General features: G+C 61.5%; 3 protein-coding genes across 4 annotated transcripts; 1 reads left to right on the top strand and 2 right to left on the bottom strand.

Moving 5' to 3' along the window:
• Positions 1-405: 405 nt before the first annotated feature.
• LITAF (lipopolysaccharide induced TNF factor) lies at positions 406-4,976 on the bottom strand. Of its 2 annotated transcripts, none has more exons than XM_014070054.2 (4): positions 4,893-4,976; positions 1,636-1,853; positions 1,347-1,503; positions 406-1,252 (listed from the first exon to the last, which is right to left on the bottom strand). In XM_014070054.2, exons 2-4 carry the CDS (start codon positions 1,847-1,849, stop codon positions 1,144-1,146), a joined length of 480 nt encoding a protein of 159 aa, XP_013925529.2. In that variant the 5' UTR covers positions 1,850-1,853; positions 4,893-4,976; the 3' UTR covers positions 406-1,143. The 2 variants fall into 2 exon arrangements, with proteins under 2 accessions (XP_013925529.2, XP_087585096.1); XM_087728970.1 differs by lacking the exon at positions 4,893-4,976 and adding an exon at positions 3,693-4,118.
• Positions 4,977-8,850: 3,874 nt separating this feature from the next.
• On the top strand, positions 8,851-11,726 carry SNN (stannin). The gene is made up of 2 exons (XM_087729342.1): positions 8,851-9,000; positions 9,736-11,726. Exon 2 carries the CDS (start codon positions 9,810-9,812, stop codon positions 10,071-10,073), a length of 264 nt encoding a protein of 87 aa, XP_087585468.1. The 5' UTR covers positions 8,851-9,000; positions 9,736-9,809; the 3' UTR covers positions 10,074-11,726.
• On the bottom strand, positions 11,490-21,102 carry TXNDC11 (thioredoxin domain containing 11). Its single transcript, XM_087729343.1, has 12 exons — positions 20,792-21,102; positions 19,808-20,024; positions 19,522-19,619; positions 18,952-19,081; positions 17,751-17,844; positions 17,083-17,195; positions 16,303-16,503; positions 15,322-16,039; positions 14,942-15,093; positions 14,579-14,688; positions 13,914-13,998; positions 11,490-12,371 (listed from the first exon to the last, which is right to left on the bottom strand). Exons 1-12 carry the CDS (start codon positions 20,953-20,955, stop codon positions 11,760-11,762), a joined length of 2,694 nt encoding a protein of 897 aa, XP_087585469.1. The 5' UTR covers positions 20,956-21,102; the 3' UTR covers positions 11,490-11,759.
• Positions 21,103-21,314: the final 212 nt, after the last annotated feature.

Raw genomic sequence — 21,314 nt, 5'->3', positions numbered from 1 at the left:
GGTCGGATAAAGGCAAGTGGGGGGATCTCACCAATGGCCACCTATGAAGCCCAGTGGCCGGCACAGCTGCCCACGCGGCCCCCTGAGGAAGGCCAAGCGCATCAGAGGCCCCTTGCCTGGCCCGGAAGGAGGGTGGAAGATTGCCAGGGTGAACCACCGTCTCCCCCATGCAGATGAGCCCAGGCTGGTTCTCCGCAGGCCCCCTCCTCTAGGGCGCCCCTGTAGCCGCTATGGGGATGCTGTCTGGCCCCGGTTGCACCACCAGCCCTGCCTCCCTGAAGGGCACTGGCCCCACAGAGGACCCCGGCACTGGCCAGGCTCCCAGCAGAGCCCCTCCGCTTTCCCCCCACAGCAAGGAGGGCTGGGCCGGGTGTCGCCCTTTGGAAAAACTAGGATCCCCTGCAGTCCTTTTTCCCTTTTGCAAGGCGGTTTTATTTCAAAAGCTGAACAAGTCAGGACTAAGCTTGGAAGCAAATCAGAAAAAAGTTGGACTTGCAGAGCCAACATCTTTAAAGTGCTCCGGAGATTTGCCTCCCTCTCTACCCCCAAAATCCCCAGGACAAAAGACCCTCCTTCCTGGGGGCAGGAAGCTGCCTTGAAGCCCCGAGTGCAGAGCTGGGCCCTGGTTGGGGTGCCGGAAGCCCCCACTCTGCTCCCCAAGGCAGCCGCAGGGCCTCTCTCCCCCCGTTGGGCCGAACGAAAGTCTATGCTCCCTGAACTGGAACCCCTCAGATCGGGGGGAACGCCCGGCCTTGGCATCACAGCAGGAGCTTCTGCCGCCCACATTGGTGGCTCCGTTACTAGGCACGTGCCACGGGGGGAACGGTGGGAGCCAGCTGGAGTCCTGCATGGCTTGTGTCGAATGCTGAAGATGGCCTTCCTTCGGCCCTCGGAGATTGTGCCGCACACTTGTCCTGCAGAGGAGGCCTGGCACAGGGGTGGCGGCAGCCTCCGCGTGGTCCTTTCGCTCCTTCGCAGGAAGCCGGGACTCGCTCATCCCACGGACGGCCGAAGTTTGGGAGGGGGGCTGGAGAGGTGGTCTGCGTTGCTCCAGAGGCCTTGAAGAGGGGCTGGAGAGGCCCAGAAGGACTTGGGGAGCGCCGTACGAAAGGGGCCCTTCCCAGCACCGGGGCCTGGATCCGCTCAGAGGCGCTTGTGGACGCCCAGGTAGGCGTTGCAGCAGGGACAGAAGTGCTGGACGTCCTGCATAGCATCCACGCAGAAGGGGATCAGGCAGCAGCCCAGCCAGCACCTGCGGGGGGAGGCAGAGAGCGGCCAGTTCATTCCAGCTGGGCAAGGGAGGGGGGAGAAGGGGAGCTGCCCTGCTTCCCAGGGGACCAACTTACCCAACCAGAGCGAGGCCGCCACAGGAGAGCCAGGCCAGAGCGCCAGGCTGGTACGAGATCCGGGTCACAATCATCTGGTTGCAGGCAGGACAGCTGATCTGCATGGGTTGGTCCAAGAAGATCAGCGGCCCCGGGATGTAAACGGTTTGGTGGGGCACTGGAGAGAGAGAGAGAGAGAGAGAGGGATGGAGGGGCGGGAGGTTCTGGGGTGCCTCCCATAGACGCCCCTAGAACAGCTCCCTTCCCCTCCCCCCCCAGACAGCCTCCTGCAGGCGCCGCTGGGACTCACCTGGAGGGACCGCTTGGCCTGGCTGGGGTTGCATGCCATAGGCCTGGGGTTGCATGCCATAGGCCTGGGGTTGCATGCCATAGGGCTGGGATTGGTAGGGGGCCGGAGTCCCCTTCTCAGGAATTCTCCCTGCAGGTGGGTAGGGGGACGGAGCTGGATTACTCCCGCCGGCCAATTCTTCGTAAGGCGGAGGAGCTGAAGAAGGAGCAGCCATGTTTCTAGGAGAGAGGCCAAAAGGAAGCTGGGGTGCTGGCCAGCCCCTCGCAGAAAGAGCCCTGCCTGGAGGAGGGGGGGGCAGCGCAGCCACAGCGCTGCCCCAAAGGGAAGAGCAGCTGGGAGCTCCACACTCCTGGTCCTCCCCCTCTCGCCCTTTTCCTCTCGGAAACCCTCGGCCTTCATCCCCAGGAAACAGGCGCTTCCTCATGGGCGGCTCTTCCAGGAATGGAACTCTGCCCCCCCCCCCCCCAGCAGTGGTTCCCAAACAGGCCCCGTAACGTCAGCCGAGAGCTGCCCCGGGTGGTGAGGAAGACCCTCACGGCGACTCCCCTTGGCCGGGCTTAGTGGCAGGGGGGGAGGGCCAGGCTCTGGGGCAGCCTTTCAGGTTGGTTTTCCTGGAGTCCCTGCCCTGCCAGTTTCCTAGCCTGGCCTACCTCAAAGGGCTGGCCCTCTGGTGCCCAGAATGCTGCCACCCAGGCCCTTAACCCGGGATCTCCTTCACCCCAGGAGGAGGTTGCCCCCAGGTGTTTGTCCCGGAGGGGAACAAAGGAGGCTCCGTGGGGGTTTTCCTCAGAAGGAAGAGGAAGAGCTTCAGAGAAAGACACACACACCCCAACCATCATTTGGGGAAATGGATTCTGTAATATCGAAACAGGCATCATAAGACGTGGGTGATGGGCGGGTCCTTGCTTGGCTCGCTCCCTTGGCAGGATGGGGCAGCCCCAGAACAATGTGCTTGTGGGTCCAGACCCCACCAGCCCCAAAAAGTGGCCCCAGGAGGAGTTTGCACAACTCTGCGAGTGTGCAAAATTGCCTGGTCCGAACATCCTGTTCTCAGCAAGGAGAACCCTTGCAGCCCCTCCCCCCAACTGCACTAGCCTTCCTCTTGGGGCTGCCCCCCCCATGCAGGGAGGTGTCAAGGGAACCAGGCAGGGGCTGAAGGCCACCCTAACCCTAACGCCTCTTTTCATGGCTTCCGTCTCACTGCCAAGAAATCAGCCTGAAGCTCCTCCCCCCCCCAACAGCTTGACTAACATCCCCACCCTTCCCTGAAGCCCAGAAAGCAGCCCGGAACTGCCCCCCCCCCCGCTGCTCTTCTGCAATGTTCCTCATTGCACAATCCCGGAGTTTGGTTTTCAACCCTTCCTGGAATGAAGGAAAGCCCGCCCCTCCCCCCCCCCTGGCTCCCATTGACAGTGCAGTTCCTTCAGCCCCTCCTGTGCAGCCCCCCCCCATGTCCCACCCAGAGCCTCCTCCCTCCCCAGAGAAGAGCCCTGGGCAGAGAGGGGGTGGAGGGGTCCCACTCTTTGCAAGGGGAGCAGCTAGCCCCCCTCCCCTCCAGGACCCGAGGGGAGGGGAGGCATTTCCATCTCAGCCAACCCAGTTGCTCTCAGAATTCCTCAAGGGGAGCAGAGGAGGAGACCACACACCCACCTGCTGAGGCCCCAGAGTGGCTCTGGAGATGCCCCTGAGGGGGAAGGAGGGAGCCAGCCAGCCTTTGTGAGATCAGCAGGAGCCACAGCTATGCCAGCCTCATAGAGGGCAGACCTTTGCCTGCCTGTGGGGCAAAGCAGCCCACCTGCCTTGGGTCACAACGCGGCTGCCCTACACTGTCAAGCCCACCGCCTCCATCACTGGGAGTGATGCTCCCTGACCATGACCCCAATTTGTGGGGAAGGGCTCAACTGTCCCAAGCAGAGCGGAAGATGGGAGGGGCTGTTGCAAGGCAGCCTGGAAAGGGAGGAACCCACCGAGGGGAAACTGCCTTTTGGTTTTGGGCTTCTTCGCCAGGGAGATGCCGCAATCCATACCGGGGCTGTGATTGTGCCAGTGAGCCTCACCTGTGCGGCAATTTCCAGGATGCCAGGATGATGATTAAACCACCGGAGTGACGAACACATAAACAAATACAATAAACCCTCACTTGCAGAAGGGAGTGAGTGGAAAGTTTCAGTGCCAACCCCTCCAGGTTGACTGCTGGGGCTGCTTCAAAAGCACAGGGCAATGGGACAGAGGTCAGGCCTCTCCACTGAAGGCCTTTTCTCTCTTCCTTATGGGACGGGGCTGGACTAGAGGACCTCTAATATCTTCAGCCCTTGCACTCTGTTTCTCTAACCATTCTGAGCTCCTAGAACGTTTCCATCTGCACGTGGCCACCCGGAGCCTTTGTATGGCTCTGAGGGTTTGTGATGCTTTGCCCTGAATTGATTTTTAAAGGACGGAAAACGTTTCAGCTGCTTTGCTTTAGCAGGAAATTCGGCTAAAGCAAGTTTTAAAGCCCCTTCCCCAAGGCCCCCCCCCCCAATCTCCACCCCACTTCCTCCCCCACCAGCGGCCGACATTTGCCCAGGCTTAAGGCCAGAAGGGGCAACCACGGACTCGCCTGTCACTCGGGGAAGGAGCAGAGGCCGAAGAGTCTGTTCGCGCTGCCCCCAGACGGGATCCGGAAGTTCCAGCAGGGCAAAAAGACAAGTTGGTTCCTGGAGCCGGAGCGGCCACCTCTGCCAGGTTGCTGGCGGGGTCCAGAGAAGCCGTACCGAGGCCCGGCGGAGGAGCAGGGCGGGAGGGCTCTGGAGCCTCGCCCGCCCCGTTCTCCTAGGGGCTCCCGCTCGGGCGCCCAAGCCGAGGGCCGGAGGGGGAACCGGACGGGGCCTCCCCTCGTCCTCCCCCTCCCCCTGCAGGAAACCCCGTGGCGCCCCCGACCGGCCACCCGGAAAGGCGAGCCGAGAGCCCGGCAGAAGCAGCCCGCCGCCCCGCCTCGCCCTCCCGTCCCACGCGGGGCTTCTCCGGGCCGCTGCGACAGGTGGCAACGCCCCGACCCGACCGCGCTGGGGCTGGGAGGCGTCCGGCAGCCGAAGGTCGGCCCGAGCGAGACGGGGGAGAACCAGCCGCGGCCGCGCTTCGCAAAACCGCCTCTCCCCCCGACCCCGCGGGGCCGAAGCCGCCGAGCCGAGGCTCCCGGGCCCTCCCCGCCGTTCCCTGAGGGGCTCAGCCGGCCGCGCCCTCCCACTCAGGGCCGAGGAGGGAGAAGGCCGTCTTACCTCCTGGTCGGCAGGCACGCGCTTCACTTGCTGGCCGTCGGGCTCTTCCGCCTAGCTGGATCGCGGCCCATCCTCCCTTCCCGCGCCCTTCCCCGCCTGCAGGCCCGCCCCGCCCCGCCACACCCGCCCATCCCCGCTGGGCTCCCGGCCGGCTTGGCAGGCCGCCGTCCCGGGCAGCAAGCCGAGAAAGACCGGCAGAGATGCTTCGCCAGACCACCCAGCCTCGGAACTCTCCTAACCCCAAAGCGGCCTCGACGGCTCCGCCGCCGCCCGACTAGCCCGCCGAGGGCGCCCGCTTGGGGAGCGGGCCGCGTTGCCGATCGATGCGGGCGAAGGCAGCGCCCCCCCCCCCCCGGCCCGGTTCCTCTGCTCCGCTGCTCTCCTGCCGGATTTGGAGAGCCGTCGAGCAAGCGAAAGCGAGAGGTTTTCTGGCGGAGCCTTTCCGAGGGCCTGGAGGTGGCCGGGCGGCAGCAGTCGGGAACCGGGGAGGGGGCTCCAAGGCGAGGCACAACTAAGCTTCGCCCAGGGAGGCTCAGGGCCGTTTCATCCATGCCCACGCGGACTCAAGGGGTTTTGGTGCCCAAGTGTGCCAGGCGCTGGCAGGATCAAAGGGCCATGAACGGAGCCATTGCATGTCCGGGAGCCCGATTCGTCCTCCTTCCCTTAGGCTTAGGAGATGTTCAAAAATGCCCACCTGTGTTGATAGGGTGGCCTGAGCTGAATCGGCCTCTGGGGGGGTGTCACTGGCTTCCTTCCTTCGGTTCTTCTCTGGAGGCAGGTGGGGGCCTCTGTTTGACAGCCCTGGGCAACCGAGGCTCAGCCGGACGAAGGGAGGGCAGGAGGGCACCCAGAGCACCTATGCCTGCAAGAGACCTGCAGCCTCTGGAGGACCAGGTGATCTCTGATCTCCTGGCACAGGTCCCCGGATGCCATGGGTGGGGCGGGGGAGCGTCTCATGGTTATAGCCTGGCTTAAAATGGGGAACCTAGATGGCGCCTCGCAATGAAGGGCTCCTTCCGCATCCCCCTGCTTTCATTTCCCCACCTCTTTGCTTCTCACGCAGTTTTTATACCCCCCACCTTTTGCTGAGCTCAGACTTCCATAAAAAGACGGTCCTGCTAATTAAAGCTCCTGCATTCCTCCTCCCTTTCTTGACAACTGACCCATTTTTTTCTCTCTTCCTGGCTTTGCAACCCCTGAAGACAATCCTGCCCCCCCCCAATCACAAGCTCTTTCTCAGGCTCCCCCTTGGAAGGAGGAGGGGGAGGGGAGGAGGAGGAGCCATCCCCATCTCCCCTTCTACAGGTTGTGTTCCCAGAGACAATGCTGAGCTGGGAAGCTGGAGAGGGGTCTGTGGTGGTGGTCCTGCCTGGGCTGGCAGGAGAAAGAAGCCTGGGAAGGGATGGCCCAGAGCATCCTGCAGGTCCAAGGGTGGGAGTCAAGCAGCCTCCTCTGCCACCCCCCCAAGCCCCTCCTCTCTGGAGAGGAGGAAGTGGTTCCCAAAACACGGTGGGACACCTGGCTCTTCAGGTGCTCGGTGGGACACCTGAAGAGCCTCTAGTCCAGTGTTTCTCAACCTTGGCAACTTGAAGTCCTGTGGACTTCAACTCCCAGAATCCCCCAGCCAGCATAGCTGGCTGGGGAATTCTGGGAGTTGAAGTCCACAGGACTTCAAGTTGTCAAGGTTGAGAAACACTGCTCTAGTCCACCTTACACTGAACAGGGATGCAGCCTTTCTGCCACTGTCTTTGCTTAATTCTGTTCCAGATGCAACCAGATTGTCTCTGCCTCCCCAGCAGAGAATGCAGCAGAACAAATCCTCCCCCTGGGGCTGCAGGGAGGGGCTACTACGAGGTGGGCAGAAGGGGGCTTCTTTTCCCAAGCTGCATTTCAAGCCAGGTGGGCCCTTCTTCTAGCCCCCCCCCCCGCGATCGGTGATGCTGGGGCCTCCATTCTGAGTCAAGGAGCTCTGTCCCTAAGCAGGCTGCAGAAATGTATGGGGGGGGGGAGGAACGCCCCTCGCACCCGCACCCCCGGGCCAAGCATCGAGCTCTGCCACCCAAGGGCCACAGGAGCTCAGCCCAGCTTTGGGGGATTAGTCCAGGAGAGCTGCCCCCAGGGGCTCAGAGCTCAGTTAACCGTTTGGCAGGAACTGGATGAAAAAGCAGGGCAGAAGGTGGTTTATTCCCAGACCTTCCTTAGGGCCGCTTGAAATCCTCTTCCTTGGCTTCCAACAGTCTCTACCTGTTTGCTACAGAGCACATAGCATGTGCCAAGAACCTGTGCCGTCTCCTTGCTGTCCGTTGCATTCCCTGCAGATAAAATCCCCTTGGTCTACTTATGAGCATCGTGACATGTCACCCATCTCTAAAAATACTCTGCCTGCCGGTTCCTGCGCATGGGATCCCAGGGAGGCTGTCGAGGGGTCTCTCGCTCAAACGGCCAAGAAGCCCCCCCCCCCACCCTTTGGGGCCGAGAGCAGCTTCCTCACTGCCCCTCCCAAGTCAGGTTGGTTTCCCAGCTGTGCCAAGGTTGGATGCAGAGGGAATTCTTCCCAGTCTGTTCTGCTGGAGAGAAAGGATAAACAATGTAAGCTTCCATTACAGGAAAAACCAAAGAGGCCAGGAAACTCTCCAATCAGGTCTATTTATGGGACCGAGTGTGTCCAGGTTCATCATTTGTGTGATGTTGTAATGAGCAAAACCAGATTTTGCATGACTCCCTTTCTCTTCACTGCTGCCTGGTGTTCTCTGCCGAAAGTGCAGAGAATTTTCCCCCCCGTTTGTTTTGTTTTAAATAATGTGCCACACTAAGTTTCTTCCATAGTAGCAGCGCATGCAAAAATAGCTCAGTGTAAAAATACAGCATAATCTGACAACGTTAACAGATAGAAAAGCATTTTTTAAAGTGTTCTTCAGGAAGCAAAGGGCCAATCCTTTGAAATCACGTGGTGCAAACCAGTAGAACAAGGAAGCAACTTTTATCCAGTGTTCAGCAGAGCTGGGCAGAGATTGGCATAGCCAGAAAGAGGAGCTGTTGGGCAGAGAAAGGTTAAGAAATAGAGCCATGGCTGTGAAGGAGGATGGTTGGGCCAGGTGACCATCCGCTGGCAAAGGAGGTTGAGCAGCTCATGATACTCAGCCCTGACTCTGCTGCACCTCCCAGCTTTGAGATTCCCTCCAGCTGAATTGGAAACTCCGTGGGGTGAATTCCACAGGGAACTGCAGGGGGAGGCGGGTTCTTGCACTCGTGCTTGGCTCTCAGTGACAGGAGGAGCCTCTGCCTGGATCTGTGGGACCCTCCAGAAAAGCTGCTTTCCTTGCCGCGCTCTCTGCGGCAGACGAAGGGCCGTCCTCGAGGAAAGACAGAAACCAGCCAGGGGAGATGGGCCACAGGCAGCCCGTTGTCCTGGCTGATCCCAATTATCCCAAGGTCCCCTGGGAAGCGGAACGGGCCAGGCGGAAGGAGGCGCCCGGCCTCTGAGCCGGCTCCCCTGTGCTCTGGGCCCCTGCGACCCCTGGCTAGTCGGAGGATTTCTTGGCCGGGGGTCGGGCGGGGGCCGCCTTCGGCTCTCGGCCTTTCTTCCCATCGCCATTTTAATGAGAAATCATCGGGATGCGCAGGAAGCTCCGCACTTGGCCAGATCAAAACGATCGCGGAGAGCGAGGGGATGCTGGGGGGATCGCGGGCAGGAGATCCCCCGAAAGGATCCCCAGAAGGAAGAGCCAGCCGAGGAAGCGCAAAGCGCCCGAGCTGCGCAGGAGTCACCGGGTCCCAGCCGCTCGCTCGGCCTCGTTGCAGGGACCGCGAGGGGCCGAGCGGCAGCGCACACGGCAGGGCGCCCCCAGCCCCGCCGCCCCTTCTCCGGCCCGGCCCGCCCTCCGCCGTCAGCTGTTGCCAAGCGGGCTCCGGCGCCCGCGCCCATTGGCTGCCCGCGCTCCTTATAAGGCAGCGCCAGGCGGCGGCCGGCAGTGCGGGCTCTCCGCGGCTCCGGTATGGTGGCTGTGCGGGGGCTGCGGCGCGCGCGGGGCCGGGCCAGGACGACGACGAGGAGGGCGGCCGGCGGCTCCAGCTCGACGCCTCCCCCGGCAGAAGCGCGGCCTCCCTGGTGAGCTGCAGGGCCGAGGCCGGCGGGGCTCCGAGACCCGCTTCCGGCTGCTGCGCGCCGAGGCGGGGGAGGGGAGGGGCGGCTGCGGCAGGAGGGCCTCGGGGGCGCCCAGGGCAGCGGCGACCCTCCCCGGCCTCGCGCTGGGCGGACAAAGGGAGGCTGCTGCGCCCAGCCCGCCCCTCGTCTCCGTCCTCGCGGGCCGCCCGAGACCCCCGCCGCCTCCCCTGGGCGGGTGGGGGGCGCCGGGCGGGCTCCTTTGTTCGGCTGCGGCGAAGGCCGCCTTTTCCCCGGAGCGCCGCGAGTGACGCACTGGGCTCGGCCGCTCCGGCGCAGCTGCTCCCGGGCTGGGGACGGGGGGGCGAGGCAGGCAGGCGGGGGCCGGTTGTTGCCCCGGGGCTGCGGTCGCGCGTGTGCTCTGCCCTCGGCCGCCCAGCCAGCCTCCGCCTCCCCCTCGGCGGCTCCGGCCTTTCCTCCCGAGGGGACGGGGTGGTGGTCTTCTCTGAGCCGCCCAGAGGGAGAGGCCGAGGCCGGCAGCCTGGCGTGGGCGAAGTAGGGCGAGCGGAGGAGCCGCAGCCTTCGGGGCGTCACCCGGGAAGGCGCCTCGTTCCTGCCTCCCTCTGGGCCCCTGGCGAAGCTGGCCGAGGCTTTGGGGAAGGGGGAAGCCGAAGCGGGCGTGGGCTTGGTGGTCTGCGCTTCCGCTGGGCTTCGGGGCCTGAGCAGTTTCTGTCCCTGCAGGCGCTGAGCCCTTCGTCTGCTGAGGGAGCAGCTTCCACCGCGGAGGCCCCGGGGCCCCTTGGCAGGCGCTCGCCATGTCCATCATGGACCACAGCCCAACCACAGGGGTGGTGACGGTCATCGTCATCCTCATTGCCATCGCGGCCCTGGGCGCCCTGATCCTGGGCTGCTGGTGCTACCTTCGCCTGCAGCGGATCAGCCAGTCGGAGGACGAGGAGAGCATCGTGGGCGAAGGCGAAACCAAGGAGCCCTTCCTCCTGGTCCAGTATTCTGCGCGGGGACCTTGCACCGAGAGGAAGGCCAAGCTCAGCCCCAGCGGCCCCAAGGCGCACGGCTAGCGGGATTTGTGCAGGCTGCGGATCCCACGGATACTGTGAAGGACACGGAGGGGCTGCGCCCAACAGTCGCGGCCATGCATGCCCGGGGAAGACGACCCTCCTTGCTCTGGGACATTGTGCCCCTCGCTCTCCGGCACGAGGTCTGTTGCTGGCAATGGACAGGGCAGCTACGCAACCTGCTACTTGAATTGCCCACTGAGCCCTGGCATAATGTGAGACAGCTGTGGAGGGAGCGTGTGGAGGAGCCGGGCCGCCTCTCCAGGAACTGGGAAGAAGCAAGAAAGACGTTGGGGGTGAGCCACCTTTGGATTCAGGAGATGCTCCATGAGCCCCGCAGGGATTGCTCCAAAACCAGTGGGGGGGGAGGGGGGGTGCGATGTTGGACTTGCATCTGGGGTTCCAGGAGAGAAGATCACGGCTGCTATTCACGGCTGCGGTTCTGGATGGCCGTTTTCTTGGTGTACTTTAATAGGGGCCTCAGTGTGCAGACGGGACCTACTTCCATGAGGCCCCTGCCAGTGCTGCCTGGGGATAATGGGAGTTGTAATCAAATGATGGGAGCCTGCTGTCCCTGAAGTGAGGGGGGGGCCTTGGGGGAATAGCCGTTTGATTGCTGAAAGCAACAGCAGCCCCCCCCGCCCCCCCTACAGCCAGTGACGACTGCTTCCCTTTTGGGGTGCAGTCAGAGGCTGGGATTTGGGGGGCAGTGCAGCAAAAGGCCCTTGTGTAACTAGCCACTTCCTTGCCTGTGGAGGCAGAGTTCTCTGTTGGGGGGGGGGCTTTGCGGTTGTTCCTCAGATGTACAGTCCCCAGTGAGTGTATTTTTGTAGCTAAACCCGTCCCCTCCAAGGGGCTTCTGGGAATGTCCAGCCAAGTCCCAGGGGAAGAAGAGGGCTCCCCCCTCGCAGCATCCTTTCCACTTGTGCATTGATGGCCAAAGGGAGACCCTGAGACTTTGAGAACAACCCCCCTCCTCCTTTGGCCTAAGTAACACACTGCAAGGGGGAGAAACCTAGGAAACCCCCCGCCCATTTCAGCCCCTCTGACTGGCTGCTGAGTCAAGGGGGGGGGCCTCTGGCACAGCTTTGCCTGGAGCTCCCCCTTCCCTGTTGACGGCTGGCAGTTTGGGGGAGCCCACCCTGTTGCCCTCAACTGCGTAAATGCTGCTTCCCACTGACAGCCCCTCATCCAAGCCCCCCCCCCCCCACAGGCAGGGCAGAGGCTCCTTCAGCCAGAAGGGGCAGGGCAGCCCTGGGCCAGGCACAGAGAAGGGGGAAACCGTGGGGTTGGAAGCCTTAACTCTGCAATTGACGCTCCCGGAAGTTCTCTAGAGAGAAATCTTGAACGTTGGGCCTTTTGTGTAATTCCCGGCCCTGATTTTGAGCCAAAGGAGGAAAAGCCCAGATAAGAGTCATCTTGGCTTGTTGGTGGTGGCCACCCTCCAAATTGTTTAATTTAGGTTAAACTGATACAAAATCTATCAAATTAGTGCAATCTTAAAGTGCAAAGAAGAATCCCTGCAATTTGACAATTTCACAAACCCCGAGAGCTGCCGCTGTGGGTCCATGGCTCATTAAAAAAAAACACTTGTTTCTCCAGCCCAGCAAAGGGAGGGAGGCCACCTGGTGACCTTCCAATAAAGTTTGCCCCGGACTCGGCTTCCTCCTTATTCCAGGCTTCGCAGAGCTACTCTGTCCAGTTCTCCTTGCTGTGCTCCGTGGGGACCCTGGAGTCCAGTGGGGCAGCCCCCCCCTCCTCCACCTGGGGGAAGTGGTCCCGCCCAGGGGACGGGAGGCCTGTGGGGTCCTCGGGGGGCCGGCTGCCGCCTTCCGAGCCCGGCTCTGCCGCCCGGTGTTTCTCTGCAATGGCCAGCAGGACCTTCAGGAAGGCGTTCTCGGTCAGGAGGGTCTCGGAGGCCTCGGCCAGCTTCCGCAGCTTCTCGGCCATGTCCTCCAGCTGCCAGGTCCTCTTGCTGCACAGCCCCTGCAGCTGCTCCTGGTGGCTCTGCTGCTGCTTCAGGGCGTGGGTCTCTCGCTGCAGCCGCTGGCTCTCGCTCCGGGTCTCGGACAGCTGCCCCTGGAGGTGCCCCTGGGCCTGGTGGAGGACCCGGATCTCGGCCTTCAGCAGCCGGATTTCCTTCTCCAGGTGGGCGATGCGTGCCTGCTGGAGGTCGGTCTCTTGCCAGAGGCTGGGCCCCCAACCCGCAGCCAGGAAAGGTGGGCTGGAGTGCCGGAGGATGAACCTCAGGAGGTTGGGCAGGCTGATCAGGGAAGTCACGGGGAACTTGGAGCTCTGGTCCTTCCTAGGAGAGCAAGAGAGAGGGGTGAGCCTTGCTGGGCACAGGGGGCCAATGGTGGAATGAGAAGAGATGGAAGGGAGCTTGGAGGTCTTCTAGTCCAACCCCCTCCTGGTCAAGCAGGAAACCCCACACCCTGTCAGAGAAACGGCTGTCCGGTCTCTTCTGCTGATGAGAAGCTGCCTTTGCCCGGGTTAAGGCAGGGGCTGAACTCCGTATAGGTTACGTTCAGGCCAGGAGGGCAGTGGGGAAGGGATCCCTGGTTTGGGACAAGCCTGGCTTCAGCTGATCCCAGTGGCCACTTAAGACTCCCAGGGATTTGCACACACAAGGGAGGGAGCCGCTTTGCCAGTTTCTACCCCAGGAGCAGAAGGGCAGGAAATACAGGCTCTGGACAGCGGCAGCAGCTGCTTGTTTATCCTGCCCAACCTCTGGGCCAGGAGCCCAGCTGGCAAGTCCTGGATCCCTCCTGTTTGCAGCTCCAAGCCACAATCGGCTGGGCCAGGGCTCCTGAGACCTTGCAACAGCTGAAATTCCACCCTGATTTCCCAACCCGAATGGAAAAGAAAGATGGTTCTGATAGAGTCGCATCAGCCCTGTTTCTGAGACCTTTCGGGGCCTGGACCAAATCCAAACAGTCCCTGAACTGCTACAGATGCTCTCAAGGTGCAAAACACAAGTGGGGGGCAAGTGATCCGGCATTTGCAGCATTCTTTTCTTCAGAGGCAACAAAAGCAACAATTACATTAATTGCGGCTGAACTTCCGTCCCTGTTCCCACCCACCACCAACACTTCAGATGACTGTAAGGGGGGGAGGAGGAGAAGCAGCCTCCTGGGCGCTCTGCAGATTGTGCAGGCATCGTTTAGGGAGCCCCCCACCCCCTTAAAATATCACCCTTTAATCCTGAAGCCCAGGTGTGGGAAGGAACCGAGTAGGAAATCCCCACCTGGGTTTCCTTAATGGCCGCTTCCCATTGCTGGAGAAAGGCTCTCTGGCCTCTTCCATGCAGTGGGGCCTGTGATGACATCAGGCCCAGGACTAAGGAAAGGCTCGGTTATCCCAGTTTGGTTAAGACCCTTGAGTTCCAATTCTGCCCAGTTGGGTGACTTGGCCAGTCCCTTTCTCTCAGCCCTAGGAAAGAGGCAACGATCCTCCAGGTTTGCCAAGAAAACTGCTCATCCAGGAAGCGACACTACCTTGGAGGCAACAACGTCAACAACAAAATTGTTGCTTTTGAGCAGGCAGCCCTTTCAGACACCAAGTGGTCTCTTGTTGCTTTGAAATTCTGCTTTCTGAAAAATACAGTACTTTATGCTAATGATTTACAAAAGTAGGGTGTGAACTATGGTTTCCATGACCAATCTGCGGGCCGTTTTGTCTTCGGTTATCCTGCTTGTACAATTTGCAATACATTTTCCCCTTGATAATCGAGGCTTTTTACTCGAGACTTAATCCAACACAGCATCATTGCAATTGAGTTGCCTTCCCACATTGTAGACGTATCTTATGAAAATCTCTCAATCCAGATGCAAAATGAGCTACTTGCCGGTCATGAGGGAAAAAGAGGATGTTGGGGAGGTGGTCGGTCATGAATTCCCAGGGGAGATCGTTCTGAGAGATGTCGATCCTATTGAAACAGAGAAGGACGCAGGGTGTGGCAGGCTGCAGGCTTTGGCAGAGAGGCTCTTCCCATGGAGACCCTCCTTTCCAGGGAAGAGCAACTGGGGGGCTAAGTCAATCATCATAGCAAGCTCTGCTCAGAATCTCCGACACACAAAAACAGCACAAAGGCTTCATTTGGACTTAAACACAATCGGGATTTGTTCCTGCAGCTTTCAGGTCACACCTGGCAAAAATGAGCAAAGCCACAGGAGAAACCACTTCTCCTCTGGCCACCGAGCCCTGCAGAGCACCTGCCGATTAGGGGTCACCCCTGATGGCTCCCCCGTCTTCCCCTAGAAAGGCATGAGAGGAAAGGGGGCGGGGGGGGGAGGAGACTTTTCCAAGAGACCCCCGTTTCCGTCCCTTTCCTAGCAGGGATCAGCTGGGCAAGGGACAGGCAGGAGGGGTCCCGGCTGCAGACAGAAAAGCCAGGCAGGGACCCAGACCCACCGGCCCCTCGGAGCTTCCTGGCCTCCTGCTCCCCCCAAATGGCACCAAGACCCCCAAAGGCAGATTCCAGAGCAGGAAGGAGGTGCCTGGCCTACCTGGCCACCATGAAGCGCTTGGGGGGCAGGATCCGAGCCAGCTGGATGAAGACGTGGCTGAGAGAGGCGCAGAAGCCGCACCAGGGGGCGTAATACAGCAGCAGGACAGCCTGGGCGAGGGGGCGGGAGAGAAATGGGGAGAGGCGGGTCAGGAATCCACATAGGCAGCCCCATGTCAGTCATCCCAACCTGGGGAGGAAGCCCCGCCTTTCATGGAGGGGTGGGGAGACCCCTTCCCAAGTGCCTCGACAAACTCCCCCAAATACAAGGTCGGAGGGGGAACCGGACGGAGGGGGGGGGGATTTCGTGTAAAACATCTGGGATGCAAAGCAGCCCCCGGAACAGACACAGGCCCAGAGTCACCTTTGGGCTCCTCAGAATCAGCTGGTGGAAAGTGCCGGTGGTGACTTCCTGAACCAGGTGCGGCTGCAGGCGGGTCTGGCTGGGCCGGGGGTCACCCACGAGGTGCCTCTGCAAGGGGCTGAAGAGGACGGTGTAGTTGCGGATGAAGGCTTCTGCAAGGGAGAGGCGCAGGGTCAGCGGGACGCTCGAGAGAGCGAGGTCTGCTCTGGATCCCCTTGGGAAGAAGCACAGAGGCGCAAAAGGGTCGTGGGAGAGGAGAGGAGGAGCCAAAGAAACGGCAGCATTTCCCGGGCAAATATTCCCGGCTGCCGTCGTCCTCCTCCCACCGCCCCTGCCGCGAAGGTGCAGCCGGTGGAGGGGGGGGCAGCAGCAGGCCGTACCCAGGCTGGCTCTCAAGAGGGCCCGTTTCTGGCCCAGGACGTAATGCACCTCTTCCTGAAGGTCCACGATGGCAGCGAACTCCTTCACGGGGGGAGACCCAGCGGCCCCCAACCTCTCCGCATAAATCCAGAAGAGGTTGGAGTCCAGCAGGTAGAGGTTGAGGCTCTTGTTGGTCCTGCAGCTGAGGCCAGGGAGGCCGGCCGGCTCCTCAATGTGAGGAAGAGGCTCGGGGATGCCCTCCTCCTGGCTCTCTCCGTGGGGGGCGAGGGAGGCCCCTTCGGCCAAGTCCAGCAGGTCCCTGCTCATCGTCCTGCAGCAGGCGCTGTAGGAGCCGAAAGGGCTGTAGAAGCTGAGGAAGTGGCCGCACCAGGACACCGTCTTGGACACGGCGTGGAAGAAGGTCTGTTCCTTGAGGCAGAAGGAGTCCACGGCTGCCTTGATGGCCACGAAGCTGCAGCGCAGGCGCACCAGGGGGCTGGGCTGCACCCCGCCCGTCCGGTTGATGCACAGCTCGCAGACGTTGTGGGTCCGGGAGAGGCCGTGCCACTGGGCGGGCAGCAACACCGTGTTGCAGCAGGAGGGGCTGGAGGAGCTCTCAGCTGTGGGGAGGCGGAGACCGGCAGGCCCCGGGGGGCCCCCTCCCTGCAGGGACTGGGGCTCCACGTCCTCTTGCTGGCTCCGGTTGCAGGTCTTGTACTCTAGCGCCAGTTGGGAGATCTGAAGAACAGGAGAGGAAACCGTAATTCTGCTCCCACCCGGCAGCAGGAGGGCCCGGCGGCTGACGCACAGGAGGCCTGGGATTCCAGAGGGCAGCCATGCCAGGCCTCCTCCTCCTCCTCCCCCCTTGGGCTTTTCTGGGATGCCTGGCCAAACAATGGCTCCCCCCCCCCCCAGTTTCTGTGACACTGCTTGAGGGCAGCAGAGGGCCAAGGAGGGGAGGCTGTGCCACGAGGGCCCAGTCCAGGGCAGCCCTTGCTCACCTCATCCAGGAGGGGGTGGCTCTCGGCCAGCGGATCGAAGGGCAGGAAGAGGAAAAGGGCCGGCCCCTTCTTCAGCTCGTTGTACAGCAGAAGGCTCTTCCCCCCGTGGGGTCTCAGCCAGCGGAGGAAGGTCTCACGGTTCTCCAGGGCCCACTTCCAAACGTTTTCAGCAGTGAAGTTCAGGGTTTTGTGGGGATAGAGCTAGAAGGAGAGGAGGGCTGGTTCTCGGGGGCTGCAAGCCAGTCACAGAACGAGCAGCTGGACCGACCCCCCCCCTCGGCAGGTGTGCTGCCCCCCCACCTCCTCTATCGCAGGCCTGTGCGCGAAACCCCTGCAAGGGCCCCAAAGAAGCGGATCCAGGGAGGAAACGTTTCTGGGTTGATTCCCAGCAAAGGAGCTCAAAGGACCGGCAGGCAGGATCGCCCAAGGGATCCCACCTGACACGGGAGGCCCAGGGAAGGCCCAGCTCTGAGGCCGGGAATTGATTTAGATTTAGATTTATTAACATTTGTATGCCGCCCACTCCCATTGGGACTCTGAGCAGAAGGGGATTATGGGTGGGTTGAAGCAATGAAATGCCTTCCTCTACCTTTCCCTCACTTTTTGCCTACCAGCTGCCATTTCCCTGGGCCGTTTCTTTAGGCTGAGCCCAGAGGCAGCTGCTGGGGCTGAGCCAGGCGAGGGGCCCGAGAGGAGGGTTCAAGCCAAGCGGGAGGATCTCTCGGGGGCCGCTGGGGCTCCGCTGGCTTTCGGGCTGCCAACTGGGGTGGCAATACTCACAAGGGACGCGTTGATGTGTCTGTGCAAGTAGATGGTGCCCGGGTCAGTCAGCGCAACTTCCTTGGCAAGCAGCCGATCAGTGATCACCCCAAAGCGAATGGTTCCCAGGTAATCTGTCGGGATACAGATCAGGGACCCCGTCAGGAAAACAACGGCTTTTCCCTCTCGGCAGGCAGGGGAAGCGGCTTTCCCACCTTCTGCAACTCCTGCGCGACTGGTGCAGCCACCGCAGCAGGCAGTTGGGAAGCATCTGACCTCTGGCTGAAGGCTGCGGGATGCCCGAGGACCACCAAAAAGGCCCCTGCAGCCCTCGGACAGATCAGGATGGGAGATTCCTCATCAGCTCCACCATTGCCCTCCCTTGGCCAGGCTGGAAGCAGCCGTAAGAGCCGCCTTCAGCTTGGAACAGAGCTAATTAGGAGTCCCTGCAGAAAACTCCCCCCCCCCCATGAGCATCCAGCTGTGCTGTTTGTCGCCTACACTGCTTCTTCCGTTGCCATGGAGGGCAGAAAATGGCACCTCCGGGAGAGCAGCAGGCACTTCCCCCTCAGGACACAGCAGGCCACAACCTGAATTGCTGCAACTCCACAAAGCCCCCCCCCCCTGCCCTCTTCTCCCCCATAAGGGTGAAATCCGGGAAGGCCACAAGCCAAGAGGGCGTCACTGACCTTTGTTTAAGGAGTGCAGGGCCGAAGTGAAGAAGGTGAGGTAGCCGGGGGGCTGCGGAGAAGCATTGAACTCAAAATATCCCAGGATGCTGGGCTGCAAGAGGAGGGGGGGGGCAAAATGAATGCGGGCATTCCCTTGGCAGGGAGGGGGACGGACTCACTGCTGCCTGCCATGCTGGGCGAGGGGAGCTGGGCTACAAACCCCCCGTTTACAAAAAGAAGGGGAATTGCACCAAGATCCAGAAAATGCCCAAACTTTGCAAGAGCTGGGAAAGTTAAAACCTGACTTCTTTGGGGGAGGGAAGCAGCTAAAGAGCAGCTAGAGAGAGCTGGCTCAGCGGCCTCTTGTCTCTCCAGCTGGCCTCCTCTGGCGGCTTGGAGCAACAGAGGGAAACCATAAACCACAATTAAGACCACAATCTCTGCTTAGGCAGACAGCCACTAAAAACAGAAGCAACAACTGGAATGCCAGGTGACTTTTGTTTCCTGTTCTACCTTGAAAAGCACAAAAACAATTTCAAAACGGGGGGGGGAGGGGGGGGAGGGAAGGCACCGCCTGCAAAGAAATCCTTCCCTTTGCTGCACAGGATGATGAGCTGCTTCTGAGACGCTGCCAGCTGTGCTGTACCAAATTTAAAAAAAACCCCATTCCTTGAACGGAAATAGACTCGGGCTTGAAACCTCTGCTCTGAAAATGCAGAGCTAATCATTTCCTCCAGCAACTAGTTGATGTGGGTTTCTGACTTTGGGAGGGGTGCAGGTATTTCAGAATATTATCATGCCGACCCCCCCCCCCCAAAAAAAACAACTATGGCCCTCTTTCCCAACGTTATCAGACAGAAACGGACTCGGACAATTAGGAAAGATGCCAACTGTCAGCATCACTCCACTAAATAATTAGGAAAGAAAGACTAAGAGATTCCATGTGTTGGAAATCAAAAGTACTTTTACTAATTACAAATGGTTAGCGAGCAGTTGCGAAGCAAAGTCTACTTAATTAGGTCTATGTTTCATGACAGCTGAAGCAACAGCAAGGCAGAAGCTGACACCAACCAGTTTCCAGTTTTAAAAAGTTGCAATGAGAAACTTTTTAGGAGCCTCGAAAGAAACGGCTCTTGGCAGTGAGGGAGGGTAGGGTGGCGATCGGAAGCAACCAGGCCCAGCGTTGGGAGGCCCGTCACCCCAGGACAGAGCAAGATACCTCGTAACTGGAGAGGAACCGCTGCAGTTTGGACTGAGATGAGATGTAGAGGAGGGGGGTCATCACCCGGCGGACAAATTTCTCAATGTAAACAGCATTCATCGGCCCTTTGTATTCGATGGGCCCAAAGCTGCCATGGAAGAAAACAAGAGATCGCGTCGTCAGAATCGAACTGCTGTGCCGAGAACAGCTGGAGGCGGCAAAGGCAGGAGCCCAGCATCGAAGGCCAAAGAGGAATTTCACATGAACGGAGAATCTCTCTCTTCGGTCTCCGGCTGGGAAGGAGGCCGTGGGCATCCCAAACAGGAGGGGAGCTCACGGTCGGCCCGATGCCCTCCGCAGCCTGCAGAAACTCCCTGCCGGGCCCCAAAGAGAAGCTGCTGGAAAGGCCCTCAGCCCGAGCAGCAGCACTGGAGAAGCGCCTGGCCACAGGGAGAGGACGCGGCAGGTGAAACCAGAGCTGCCCTCAAGTCCCGCCTCCGTCCCTTGGCTCAGGCCGCTTAGGCCAAGGTCAGTCCGACTTTCCCCCTCCCATCACGGCCCCAACATGCATTTCCCGGGAGCCCTCACCTCTGGTGGTACAGGTAGATCACGGGAAAGTAGAAAAAATGCTTCTGTTTTCTGCATTTCCCTTGGTTCCACCAGCAGTTGATGGCTACAAACAACACCTAGGGGGAGGGGGGAACCCGTGAAAGAGGCAACCACAAAAGGCTGAATTCAGAGAGCCTTTCCAGAGACGCAATCAAGGGGATCCCAAACGACAGGCTGCACCTTCAAGGATCTGGAGCGGATCCAAAGTGGCAGCCCCCCCCCCAGAGGCCTGGCACGGTGCTGACCAGAGCCCCCCCTCCCTTACCTGGTCCGCCAGGCTCTTTGCTACTTGCTCGATCTCTTCCCGCACAGCGGCTGACTGGCCGCACCAGGGAGCGTAGAAAAAAACCAGGGAGATCTCTGAACTTTGACGGATGTCCTCCGCTAGGTCCAGCTGCCCAAGAAAGAGATCGTGGACTGATGACGTCGCAGGGAAGAAGCTGATGGGCAGCTTGGCAGGCATCGTCACGTCTTTTGCACGGCTGGTGGGGGGGAAGGGGGCTCAGAGACCAAGGCCAAGAGAACTGCACCCTCTCCCCACTAGCAGACAAAGCGGGAGAAACAGGGAAAGCCCTGCACCCTCCTCAGCCCACAGAGACCCTCGCCCCCTCGCCCGGCTCCTGAAAGGCCAGGGCAGCCCTAGTAGAGACAGACTGCCAGGGGCCCCCGGAAAGCCTCCGCTGCCCCCCTCTTTTCCAAGCCGCCTTGCTTGGGCTCCTGCCCCGCAGCCCGTGAAGAAGGACCGTCCAAAGGCCGGAGATGCTCCAGTGGCGCCTCTGGACTCTTGAGCACCTGCCCCGGGGTTCCCCAAAGGGAGCGGCCGGAGGGTGAAGGGAGAGACCGGGGCTCCTCCGCCCCAGCATCTTCCCGGCCTTCTGATCCTTCTCACGCTCGCTCGCTCGCTTCCAAAAAGGCCCAGGGAAGCCTTTTCGGTGGCAGCTCAACGGGGAGGGCAGCACCGGCGGATCAAACGGGACGGGGAGTCCCGGGGGGCTCACTTGCATTCACGCGCGCCCCGAGTCCCGTCAGCAGCCGAGCAGATGCCGGGGCCAGGCAGCGCTCGCTTCCTTCCTTCCCGCCTCTCCCACTCCCAGCAAGGGAGCCCGACGGGAGGAGCCCGGTGTGACCTCCTGGCGCTGGGAGACGGAGGCGCGTGGCCGGGCCGCCCCTTCCAGCCCCCGGGGCCGCACTCGCATTCCCCGCCCGACCTTAGGGACCGCCGCGGGGCCTCCTCGGCCGGGCCGCTCACCTGCACGAGGCCCGCAGCGCCAGCAGGCAGGCGCAGCCCAGCACCACAGCGGCGCCGCACAGCACCTCGGGCCGCCGGGCCATGCGGGGGACGGCGACGGGCGCTGCGCTCTCCTGCGCGGGCGGCGGCGGCGGGGCGGCGGGGCCTTCGCTGGCCGACGACATCCCCTCCCCGGCGGCCGGGCCTGCCTGCCCGAGGCGGGGCCGAGCGCGCCTCTGGGTCGGAAGCCGAACGGGGCGCCGCCACGTCTCCCGGCCCGCCTGATGACGGCGTAACGGGGCGGGGGCGCGCGACGCCCGGCCTCCTCCTCCTCCTCCCCGGGCCCGCCCTCCGCCGCCGCCATGTCCCGCCGGGAGCCTCCGCGCCAGGAGGCGGCTATCGCAGGAGGGGCGGCCGCCTCCCCGGGAGCCCGTCCGGGCGCTGACGCGGGGAAGGTGGAACGTGAGGAACGAGCGCTCCGGACGGGAGCGGCGCTACCTGACGCCGGGCCGCCGCAGAACCAGGCCGTCACCGACCCCGGGCG

This window comes from Thamnophis sirtalis, unplaced genomic scaffold, assembly GCF_051295495.1.
Source record: "Thamnophis sirtalis isolate CommonGarterSnake01/CBP01778 unplaced genomic scaffold, rThaSir2_p1.2 scaffold_14, whole genome shotgun sequence".
Lineage (NCBI taxonomy): Eukaryota > Metazoa > Chordata > Lepidosauria > Squamata > Natricidae > Thamnophis > Thamnophis sirtalis.
Note: the sequence above shows the minus strand (reverse complement) of the source record. Positions and strands in the feature narration are given on the sequence as shown.